Below are 12,435 nucleotides of genomic sequence, written 5' to 3'. Positions count from 1 at the left end.
GGGTTGCGAATCAATTTGTGGTTGGATGGTTAGGGGGACAGTGATATGCCCAGCCCACTAGGGTTCGATTCCTGGTGCTCGCATTATTTCTGGATTTATTTCAGGATTTTCAACGATGTGCTTTCAGTGGGAGGAAGCGTTCCCGTCGACGACGAGGTGCCTAGAATGATTTCGTAAATCTCAAGATGATACATCGGCTCAGTCTTTCGAAGGTGCTCATAGAGGTAGGGTGTGCGTGTATGCGTTCATAGGTTGGTTCGCGTAAACCATGGGCTTTATTTCAGGATTTTTGCCGATGCGCGTTTAGTGGAAGAAGACGTTCCTGTCGACTGTGCAGTGCCTACAGTAATTTTGTAAAATCTCAAAATGATATATCGGCTCAGTCTCTTGAAGATGCTCATAGGGGATAGGGTATACGTGTGTGCGTTCATATGAATGAGTGTATGTACGTAGCGCTTGGGTTTGTACTGTCTTTTAAGACAGCCCGCGGTTACATTATTTATAAGTTGAATGTGCATACCTGTATGTTCCCATCACCACGTAGCTGAACTTCTTGTAATGTGACATAGCCATCGAGACTACTCACCGTGTGAGTGTGAGTACAATTTGATCTGTTTGAAATCTGGGTTTGGGAGAGGATGCACTGATATTCATCGTGACAACTCACTTCCGAGATCTGGTTTGTCGTTGTGTTCTTATTCCAACTAGCTGGACCATTGCCTTTGCCGCACCCCAGCGTCCGCCAGCTTGTGGTTGGATGGTCCTTCCCCCCTCTAAATGTGCGTGAGCAGTGCGAACCATGACATAGTCACCCACTCGTATCATTTTGACATGTTCCCTTCCATAAAAAAAATGTGCAAATTGGATCCTCAGCATGTGTCGTCGGCTACCTCTTACAAGATCAAATTTGAACAGTATTATTCAGATGTGAAACGTCTTATGACAAATGCTCGGGATTTTACATTGCTTAGAGCATCTCCAATAGAAGATATATATATATACCTGGGGATGTAAAAGTAGGTATTGTATAATTTATATCACCAAAAGAAATGCCTTTAATTTACATCTTCAAAAAGAAGTCTCGACTTCAACAAATGATGTATGTTTGGTGATGTCTAGTGCTCCAACAGATGATGTATTTGAAAATGTAAACTAGTTCTTGGGCGACATGGCGGCGGTGCGGCTCCGGCCGAGGGCCGAGTAGAGATGGGCGCCGGCGGCCGAGCGTGGAGACGGGCGCTGGCAGGGGAGCTCGAATCGGGCAGCCGAGCATCAATTTGAGATGAGGAGCGGGGCGGGGCGGCGGCGAAACTCGAAATGCGCCGGCGGCTGACCTTCAAATGCGATGGGGCGGGCCGACGGAGCTTCAACTAAGGCGGGGCGGGGCGACAACACTTGAATCAAGCGGCGGCGTGGCGGAAAACGGGGCGGATGCGGTGGAACCTCGTCCTCCGCTGGTGGTGGATGTGGATCACGACGACGACTGGATGTAGAGCCTGCCGAGCTCCATCCTCCGCAGCCGACTCGAGCGGGTGCTCCTGAGGATCCCCGGTGGCGTCACCATGGGAAGATGAGCGCGGGAGCGACGACGACGACCGCGCGGTAGGAGGAGGCGGCCATGGTGGCCCGGTGGCGAGGGTGAGGCGCTAGAGCTGGCCGGAGCGGCGGGGAGGCGTCGAATTTGGCCGAAATCGGCCGGTGACGGCAACAGCAAGGGGATCAACAGAAACTTTCATGATAACGGTTGGTTGACGCGTGGCTGGCCGTTTTACATCTGGGTTTACATCTCCAGCGGTTGGAGATGCAAATTTGTATCTTCAAATGTTATATTTTACATTATCTGAAGCAGGTGATGTAAAAATATATACATCTACATCATCCGTTGGAGCGGCATTTTTAGGCATTGATGATGTAAAAGATAGTTATTTATACATCTATATCATTTATTGGAGATGTTTTTATAATTAAAAAAATGTATCGCCCCTTAAGGCCACGACAATTCACATCCAAGGAAGATCTTGGCATTAATGTCATATGAGTACATTTTTTCTTTTGTTTTGAGATGAGGCCAAAGACTGCGCTGTTTTAGGTAATGCGTAACTAAAATGTTCACATCCGAAATCCTCTCTTTAACCTAAATGATAAGTGTTATATGTGTGGTACGTAGTAACACCATCTTCGCGTTTTTACAACTAAAATTACCATAAAAAAGGGAAACGAAATCTAGAAAACTAAAACTGTTCATCCAAACAGAAAGTTGTCATACTTCACATCCCCGGGTAACTAAAGGTACCATAAAAAAAGTCAAAGCAAAATTGCTTCATGCCATACATGTGGCACTTATCAAAGTCCCTCTTTAATTTCTATAAAAATTGTTATTTTATGCTTTTTTTGTAGAGAGGCCATATTTTTTTGCTTCTCTCGCTTATCCATAATAATTGTCGTTGATTTAGTACATCCATATTAATTATCATTGATTTAGTACAATTAATATGTTATTTTAGAATCAGTACAATTAATATGGGAAAAAAAGCTAGTGGTCAACCGACCGATCTTTTCTCTCAAGTCCACGAGGTTCTACGCTTGACACACGTCTTATGGGCCAGCACACCGCTTCTCTCCTTCATCCCTTTCTCTACTGGAATGGCCGCATATTTTATCTCTTCTATCCATGCGTTGAATCTGACCTTCGCCTGCAATCTCTTTATGGATCTCATCTGAACATACAAAACGCTCCGTACTGCAGTTCTTGCAACCGGGCACCTGTTTCGAAAAGGCATACCGCAACAAACAGCATGATGCAAAGACCACGGGGTGCTCTCACCGTTGCAGCCGTCGGCGTTCTTACAAGTTTTCGCAACGATAGTACTATTGCAGGAATACATAGGAGAAGCTGGAGATGTTTGGTCATATTGCAATGAAGGTTTTGCAACGAGAGTCTTGTTACAGAAAAGTAGAGAAGAAGTTTTGCATCAAGGGTTTTGTTGCAAAAAATAGAGAAGAATATTATTATTTTTTTGCAACAGGGTCTTGTTACGGTATATCATAGAAGAGAAGATTTTGCAACAGAGGTCTTGTTACACAAAATTAGAGAAGAAGGAATATTGTAACATGTCTCTGCTGTAGAAAGTTAGAGAAGAAAAGATTTTTCAACAAGAGCGTTGTTACAGGAAATTAGACAAGAAGAACGGATGGCATAATCAGATGGCTCGTGAGGCGGCGGATGCGTGACGACGCGTAGCACGGCCCAATTAATATGGATACGAGGGTGAAAACTGAAAAAATAGCGGGCCTCGTGGTGGGCTGCCCAGTGCATGGATCGGGTCTTTGTGTGCGCTGTGCGGGAGCGGGCTTTGTAAAGTGCGAAGGCGCGGGGTCAGCGTGCCTGCCATCCGGCGAGTGACGCCTCCTTTCAAAATGAATCGTGTCGGTCTCGATAACGACCCACCCGCGCGTGCCGTGTGGTATGGCACAGGGGGAGCGGAAGAGACGAACGGCATTCGCTTTGCCTCGCTATCCTCCCGTTCACAGAATCAACCGATCTCGACTGGGACCTGAGAAGAAAAGGAGTCCACGGATTTTTTTTTAATTTTTTTTTTTGAAACTGGAGTCCACGGATTTTGGAACCTAAACCGAGAACAGCTCTATTTTTGCAGGAGTTTCGAAGAAATTTCCAAAGGGTTCATGCAACGTTCCACACCCGTGGAATCTGGGACAACATTTTTCTATGTTTTTTTTGACACCAAACATTTTCTATCCTTATAACTAAGGGCATCTTCAACGGTAACCCGTAAATACCTTTTCACATCTATGCGTTGATAAGAACCAGTCCACGGATAGTATATGGGAGGATCATCCAACGTTAGCCGCATGCATTTCAAATCGCATTTTAACTAATCGGATAAAATTCATGCAAAGTGGTCAATACTAATCAAAATTCGGATAGAAAACAACACAAATCATTCATACATAACATGCAAATTAAGTCTAGTACAACAATGTCTGAACACTTGATCTGTGCATTGTGTCATTGCCGAACATACAACTTAGCTATGCTAACATTTGAACTTCATGTGATTCCCATGTGTATGAAGAACATCCAGAGAATTGATATTTGCCAACACCGGCGGAGCTACGTGTTGATAAAATCGGCTGTGGCCCGCCCAGCTCATAGCAATTACATGAAGATTTAAGAGTAAACTTAACCATGAGCTTTAGAATTATGAGTCTTCCTTTGTATCGGCCCGCCCTTGTTTTCTACCATAGCTCCGCCATTGTTTGCCAAACTTCAAAATGAGTATGGGGAGCATCCACAGAATATATTGACAACAAAAATCAAAAGAAAGAAGCTTCTTGGGGCACATCCAACATAACAAAACCATCGAGCAGGTTTTAGGTTTTTTTAACTTAGAAAACAATATCATAACAGAGAAGGTCGCCCAAGCAAGGTCCCCAAGCAAGGTCATTCCTCTTCCGCCAAAAAAGAAAAGAAAAAGAAAAGCAAGATTGTTCCTGCTATCATTGCAATTGCAGTTCCATAACCTGTGAATTGCAGATAATTAGATAGGACAAGCAACATTCCATACAGTCCGTGCCTTCTGATGATTAGATCACACAAGACACCAAAAAGATTTAGGAGAATCATGAAAAAAAATTCTTCTATTTTGGGATGACCGACTCTCTGAACAAAGTACTAAACCGTACGGTATTTTGAAATATGGCAAATTACAGTTCAACCATTTCCAGCTAGGTTTACATGGTTCCAAGTGAATAACAATTTACCAATCCCTTAGAGGATTTATAGCCAGACTTGGCAAATCCGACCCACTATATGTCCATGGACGCTTCTGGGCATGCTCGCGGGCACATCCGGACGGGCCCTTGTATTTCGCTCCCGGCATTCACATATCTTAAATTTGGGTTCTTAAATCCTTGCAAATCCATGCACGTCGATCATAAAAGCCAATGTCGCGCATAAATAACAAATGTTGGTACCGAGCATAGATAGTGTTTACATAAAATTTATTTTAAGTGCACAACTCAAGCATTAGCTCCTTGGTTTCCATTGTGGACCCACATGTGCTCCACAAGATCATTGAGTAGTTGCGTGTGCATCTGATGATCTTGAAGATTCTGATGCATCTGCCGAAAGTTCATAAGCTGAGCCATAGCTTGATCTTTCGGGATTTCAACTTGTTCTCCAGGTGCTTCAAAATCATTGGTTTGGACTACACCATCACCCTCATCCTCGGTAATCATATTGTGCAGAATAACACAACATGTCATCAGCTACCACAAAGTTTCTGATTCCCACATCATTGCAGCGCTTCGCACAATTCCCCAACGAGATTGAAGCACACCAAATGCCCTCTCCACATCCTTTATAGCCGCTTTCCGCATTGTTGCAAAGTGGCTCTGTTTATTGCCATGCAGTTCGGATATGGTCTTCACAAACACCACCCACTGAGGATAGATACCATCGGCAACATAGTATCCCATGTTGTAGTCTCGGCCGTTGACGGTGTAGTTGAACGGCGGTGATTCCCCATTGCAAAGCCTCCTGAACACCGAAGATCGTTGAAGGACGTTGATGTTGTTGTGAGAACCCGACATTACAAAGAAAGCACGCGAGATCCATAAGTCATGTGATGCCACCGCTTCTAATATGATGGTGGCCTCTCTGGTGTTATCTTGATACATTCCCCGTGAATCTTTGGGACAGTTCTTCCCTTGCCAATGCATGCAATCAATTGATCCGAACATTTCTAGAAACCCCCTTGCGTCTCCAATAGCCAATAATTTCTCCGTGTCCTGCGCATTTTGTTCTCCGAGATACTCAGGTCCAAACACCTCCACCACGGCGGGAGAGTGGATTGCTCTACTAGAGTTGGCGACGCAGAGGCTAGGAACGACTGCGGAGCGCGCGCGCGGTGAAGCTGCGAGACGGATGACGTGGAGGAAGAAGGGAGGAGATAGCAAATGAATCCGACAGGTCTTGGGGGTGGAATTGATGTAATTTACGATGAGGTCGGGTTGTCGGGTCCGACGTGGCGGGCATGTTCAAGCGCCCCCATATCTGTCTCATATTTGGGTTGGATATAAGGGGTGCCAGTCAACCTGGGTGTTTGAGGCCTGTTTGAGGGGGCCGTCTGAGTCGAAAAATCGTGATCAGATAGTGATCGGGCAGTTCACCCAAACGTATGAGATGGGTTTGTGCGCCCGGCTGTAGATGCTCTTATGAGTTAAAGTGCACAAAAAAGTTCGCTTGCATTCCTTCTCCCAGCTGATGTTCACCGGTTATCGTTACCCTGGAGTTTCCCACCCCCAAAGTTGGGTGTATTCTCCCTTGCTGGTTTACCGGTTGGCAACCAGCGCAAATCTCTCCCTTCCTCTTAGGTTCGTATTCGTAACTTTGTTTTTCTCCAACTTTATTTATGAAATATAGCATCCTGCTGTCTTTAAGTAAATAAAAATAGAAATAAAAATGCCAGGTAAATCATCATCACCATTACATACAAAATATTTGTGTCTGTATGGCAAGTTTGCAACACACAAACAATTATCTAGCCAAACAATATAATACTATGATACGACTCTGCATAAACAAGCGCTAGGCGCACACGTTGACACACACAGCATATAACATACACACACATCGTTCTTATTCAAAAGGAGGCCAAACCAAGGCGCCGTGGAAGGATCACTTTCACTCCACCCCGTGTGGCATCAAACCAATATGATGTCGCTGCGATGCCACTTATTCTAGCGAGGAGTGGAGCGAGCGCCCCCCGTCCATCATAGCTCGAGGAACACAAACTCCTCGACGGCCGGGATGGCCCCAATCTTCTCGAGCGTCTTCTTGTCCGGCTCCTCGTCCACGCCGATGGCCATGATCGCCTGCTTGCCACGGGAGGTGCGGCCGACGCTCATGAAGCTGACGTTCACGTTCTTCTCCCCGAGGATGTTCCCGACCTTGCCGATCATCCCGGGCTGGTCGACCTGCCGGCACAGGATCAGGTTCCCCTCCAGGCTGACGTCGACCTCGTAGGGCCCGACGACGGTCAGGTGGGGCACGCCGTACTTGACCCTGCCGACCACGACGATGTCCCCGCCGTCGCTGATCGCCCCGGCGAACCTGGACTGCACGTGCGAAAGGCGCACCTGGATGGACTCCAGCGGCGCCTCGGCGGCGGCGTTGTCGTGGGAGACCCGCTCCTCGGCGATGCGCAGGCCGCGCTGCTTCGCCGTGTAGTCCGCGTTCACGAGGTTGACGAAGGTGCTGGACACGGGCTCCACGATGCCCTTGGTGACCATCGCCCGGAGGAGCCTCGTGTCGAGGTCGTCGGGGTCCCTGGCTGAGGTGTACACCACCTTGACGCCCTTGATGCCGCTCTCCCCGGCGACGAGCTGCACTGCCAGCCTCCCCAGCTTCTCCGCCAGGGAAACATACGGAGCTAGCTCTGACATGACCTGTAAAAGGAAGAAACAGATTCAGAAGAAAGATTTGCCGCATAATCACAGTCTATCACCGACATCTCAACTTCTCAAGAAGCTTCGTGCGTACCTCTGCTGGGACCATGGGAGCATTCACGGCGGTCGCTGCGAGCTCACCTCTCAGTGCGCCGCCGACGGCTTCAGCAATTTCGATGGCGACGCCTTCCTGCAATGCGGCAAGTTCAGGTGCGTTGGTACCTCAAAAAGAGCGGCAAGTGGTTTGATTACATCCACTGAAACATTTATCGTAGCCAAGACGCCGACCTGCGCCTCCACTGTGCTTGCTCCAAGATGGGGCGTGACAGTGACATTCTCATGAAGAACCAGCTTGCTGTCCTTCGCCGGGGGCTCCACAGTTAAGACATCAAGAGCTGCCTGATCCAGATTGGCAAACAAAACCTCCACCTTTCAGAGAAATCTCCACACCGGCGAGCCAGAAGAAAGCTGAGAAGAGGAAGCTTCGAATCACCTGAGCAACTTTGCCGGAGTCCAGTGCCCTGACCAGAGCATCCTCATCGATCACTCCGCCCCTGGCCACATTGACGATCCGCACGCCGGTCTTCATCTTCCCGAAGGATTCGTCGTTGAAGACCTTGGATGTCGCCGGGGTGAGCGGCATGTGGAGGGAGATGAAGTCTGCCTTGGCGATGGCCTCCTCGAAGGACACCAGCTCTGCTCCAATGGCACGGGCCTTATCGGCCGGGGCATAGGGGTCATGGGCAATCACATGCATCCCTAGCCCTTTCGCTCGCCTTGCCACCTCTGAGCCAACCTTTCCAAAGCCCATGATGGCAAGAGTCTTTCCAACTAGGGAAACTCCAACGTACTTGGCTCTTTGCCATTTGCCTGTGGGAAATCAGTTCAATACTTTTATTAGTAAGAATGAACGAGTTCACTCGCATCACCTGTGGAATTTTTTTGTTTTTGTATTCCGTGATTAAAAGTTACTCCCTCCATCCCGAATTACTCGTCGCTTAAACAGATGATCTAGCACTACAATACGTCTAGATACATCCGTTTGAGCGACAAGTAATTCCACGAAGGAAGTATTTAAGTGTTAAGTTTATGCGACAATGTAAACATGCAAGATAGAAGCATAATAAATTTGAAATAGCTAGATTGAAAACACTGCTAAGGGCCTCTTTGATTCGTAGGATTTTGAAAATGTAGGAATAGAAAAAGTATAGGGTTGAAGTTTCATGCCCACTTGAATGTTAGCAACAGGATTTCCCCACACTCTGTTACACCCTCCCTTGGGGGACCCAGTTGTTAAGTGGCGAGGTGAATTCATCGTTAAAACTTCATGGTAAAAACTGAAAATACCTACTAGATAGTTAGATAGGATCATATAGCAACTTTTGCAGGCAAACACAAAGGCAGCCTACATCCATCGAATTTCCTCCTTGACAACGCATGATTTTGTTTGGCTTCATAAGTGCCAGAAAGCAACAAGTTCCAAAATATCAGTGACCGATTTGGCCTCTACATGTAGCACTAAATTTTTTGCCACGTAGCAGATCAAAATGCTAAAGTTGAACAGGGATCATATTCCCCACTAAGCTGAGGTATCATGCTTGGGACCCATCAAATTTTATTAGTTTCATATTGCCAAAATAGTTTTGCACAGATTCCTCAGTACGAAAAAGGCATCATCCTGCTGATTTGCAACCGCTTATCACGAGAAAGGTAAAGCCCGACGAAAGTGGACCAGAGAATCTAAAATTATGTTCCACTTCCGTTGCTGCTATTTAGTAGTACTACTAAGTAGCAATCATGACATTCAATAGTTTTCATACATATTCACTTTAGTACGCTTCAGTGTGTGATTACACTTAGATTCGCAAAGATGTTGAAAGCATAACTTCCTACTATCTGAACTAATCCCAGAAAGCAAAGACTCCTCACCCACAGCTTTGATGCACCCCTTTTGGCTACACTGGTAAGCTGTCATGATCTTCAAACAGACTTCAGAGACACACAAAAGATGCAATATACTGTACTCAATCAATCACCCACGGCAAGCAGGTCGTCGATATCACAACCAAAATGTCATCTGAAGGCTCTTACCAAATACATTGTTCATTTTCCGTTGTAACGGTTCATCATACTGATACAGTTGGGTTATGGGGGTCATGCGTGTGTACTTTTCCTCCGTTTTCAACAGAAAGAGGGAGGTACATTTGTTTATTTTTGGATTTGAGTGCATACAGCTATTACAAAGTGATTAAAAGGAAATCAAACTAGAGATTAATGCTCTCGTGGAGTCACCCTGACAATTGATCTGCTTTTTTTTGAGCTGAAACCGTAGAACAATCGTTCTATGGTAATTTTATTAAATATTATAACTTGCTAATGGGGCATTTTTTATGTTCACAAGTCGAAGGCTGATTTTTCCAAGAAAACCTATCCTGAAAATCGTCGGCTCAATCATTGCTGGCTAGTAAAGCGAAGAGCAAAATACTATAATCCCAAAGCAAGCACACGAGCAAACCTCAATTGATCATACGTACTACTAGCTTGTGTGGTTTTTACTTGACTGATCACTACCCTTATATCAGAAAACAGCAAATCTAATTTCCACTGTATGAGCTGACAGAAAAGGAGAGAAGGTAGCAAGGGACAATTATTTCATGGATCAAGACACGTACGCAAGCCTGTGGTCACGACGGCTTCTTTGGTGGTGCTAGCCTAGAAAAATGCGGGCCCTAGCGACATGGCGACGTTCATAGGACGCAATAATTTAGCATAGGCTCCAACAGAGAGATTCAATCGCCGTCATGCAGAATTTACTTTTGAGCTTTTGTGGTTATACTTTTTTGTAGCATGCCGCTTCATCCACCTCCGCTTTGGTTCGCTGGCTAATACCCTCCTTGATACGACAACCATTGCTTTCTACTACTAGCATTGATCCTAAGTATTGAAAGGTGTCCGTCTTAGACACAATATGTCCATGTAAAGTCTAAATTTACCTTTCTCTCGCACCCAACACCACTAAAGTGACACCACCAAATTGGAAATTTAATCACGTGTTCCTATTCTGAGGAGGAGTGAGCGCCAAAGATTATTTGTGGTGTTAATCTGCCGCCCTCCTTCAGAATCGGACGTCGATGTCAAAAATAGTGCTAAAATCTGGAACAATGGCAACTAAAACGGACGTAACTAAACACCATCACAAATGAAGCGATCGGTCACTCACCGGCCTTGAGCGCGGCGTCCGCCTGCGAGACGTTGCGGGCCATGCAGGCGAGCAGCGCGATGCCGTGCTCCGCCGCGGCGACGGTGTTGGCCGTGGGGGCGTTCACGACGAGGCACCCCGCCTCCGTCGCCGCCTGCAGGTCCACGTTGTCTATCCCGACGCCGGCCCGGCCGACCACCCGCAGCCGCCCGCGCCCCGCCTCCAGCACCTCCCTCGTCACCTTGGTGCCGCTCCGCACGATGAGAGCGTCGAACTGCGCCACCTTGGCCAGGAGCTCGGCCGGGGACATGCCGTACGCGCACTCCACGTCGGCGAACTGACGCAGCACGTCGAGCCCGGCCTCGCCCAGCTTCTCCGCCACCAGGACCGCAGGCTTCGCCCGCGGCGCCGAGTCCGACACGGAGCGCGAGATCCGGCGCTTCGGCTCAGTAGAGGTCACCGGCACAGTGGCCGCCGGCGACGACAGGATCGCGGTCCGGGCGCGGAGAGTGCCGGAGCGCGCGAACGGGATCGAGGGCGCGGCGAGGTGGGCCGGCGCCGCTCTCGTGAAGGTCCGGCTCGCAACCCCGTGCGGGCTCGAGAGGAGGGCGCGTGAGGAGGACATGTTCAATCAGGCTCGTGCCTCACGCCGGTGATATCTGGTTACCGGAAGAGAGGGAGGCGGAGGAACAAGACTGGTCTTTTCTCTGTTGAGGCAAAGAAGGAGGAGCAACCATTGGCTGGTTAACGCGAGGGTACGGGGAAGTTGGTGGAGGTTATTTTGGGGAAATCAATTTTGACGGGTGGATGGGGCCGGAAATTATTGCTTGGGGGCCCTGGAAATGCAATACATGGATTAAGACCTGAGAGGAACACACCAGGAAACATAGCTCAAAAGTGGAGAAGTACCCCCAAAGCAAGCCCTCTACAACACAGATGGCTCCAGATTGTATAAACCTCCATCGTCCACGTGCTAGGGATCACGTGGGGAACGGCGCATCGCCCTCGTCGGAGCTGGAAGACGGCAAGCCGATCTGCCCCGAGTGCGATGAACGCGGTGAAGGAGGGGACCAAACTTCGACTCGATCCACATGGATGAGCATGCCGTACCGTGTTGCTCCGGGCGGCGGCGCCACCCGGCGGTCGGGCGGTAAGAAGCCCTGCATCTCCTCCACCCTTCCAGCGTCGCACGGCAGCACCCACATCATGTGCTTGGTGGGGATGTGGGCGACATCCCATGCCGAGAGCCAGTAGATAAAAGTCTTGGTGTGGCCACGCTCGAGCGTTCTGTCGAGACAGTCCACGCGCACCTTGTCGTGGAGGATCTCTTCTACGCCTTCCAGGGATCAGTACTGCATCGGCACCTTCTCAATGACGACCCTGGTGTGGAGGTTGAAGTTGCCGAAGCCCGCATGGTCATGCTCATGCCATGACGCAATGTAGAAGACGACGCCATCGACCCGGATGGAGTTGCGCCTGACAATGTTGACATGGTCCGCCGACTGGTTGAAGATAACGAATAAATGCTCCGGGTGGTGAGCCGTCAGGTCAGCAAACTCCACCGCCCCCTCCCCCCGGGCAGCGCTACCACCGGCGAACACAGAAGACAACTCCGACCCCCACAACGATCTGGTGGAGGCGTTCTTCGCCGCCGCCAAAAAGCCACTGGCAACCCAGGTCACGGTAGACTGCACGGCCAACGAGATGCAAGCAGCGGCTGACGCTGCGGTCGCAGCCCCGCTGGACTTCGTCAACGGTCAGTAGAA

The 12,435-nt window shown here is 48.5% G+C and overlaps 1 protein-coding gene across 1 annotated transcript; it reads right to left on the bottom strand.

The window, feature by feature from the left end:
• Nucleotides 1–6,473: 6,473 nt before the first annotated feature.
• On the bottom strand, nucleotides 6,474–11,395 carry LOC119275971 (D-3-phosphoglycerate dehydrogenase 3, chloroplastic-like). Its single transcript, XM_037556907.1, has 5 exons — nucleotides 10,691–11,395; nucleotides 7,964–8,340; nucleotides 7,759–7,869; nucleotides 7,565–7,660; nucleotides 6,474–7,470 (listed from the first exon to the last, which is right to left on the bottom strand). The coding sequence occupies exons 1-5, from the start codon at nucleotides 11,292–11,294 to the stop codon at nucleotides 6,796–6,798; spliced, it is 1,863 nt and encodes a 620-aa protein (XP_037412804.1). The 5' UTR covers nucleotides 11,295–11,395; the 3' UTR covers nucleotides 6,474–6,795.
• Nucleotides 11,396–12,435: the final 1,040 nt, after the last annotated feature.

The sequence above is a fragment of the Triticum dicoccoides genome, chromosome 1A (genome assembly GCF_002162155.2).
Source record: "Triticum dicoccoides isolate Atlit2015 ecotype Zavitan chromosome 1A, WEW_v2.0, whole genome shotgun sequence".
In the NCBI taxonomy this organism is placed as follows: Eukaryota; Viridiplantae; Streptophyta; class Magnoliopsida; order Poales; family Poaceae; genus Triticum; species Triticum dicoccoides.
This window is presented reverse-complemented; position numbering and strand designations above follow the sequence as displayed.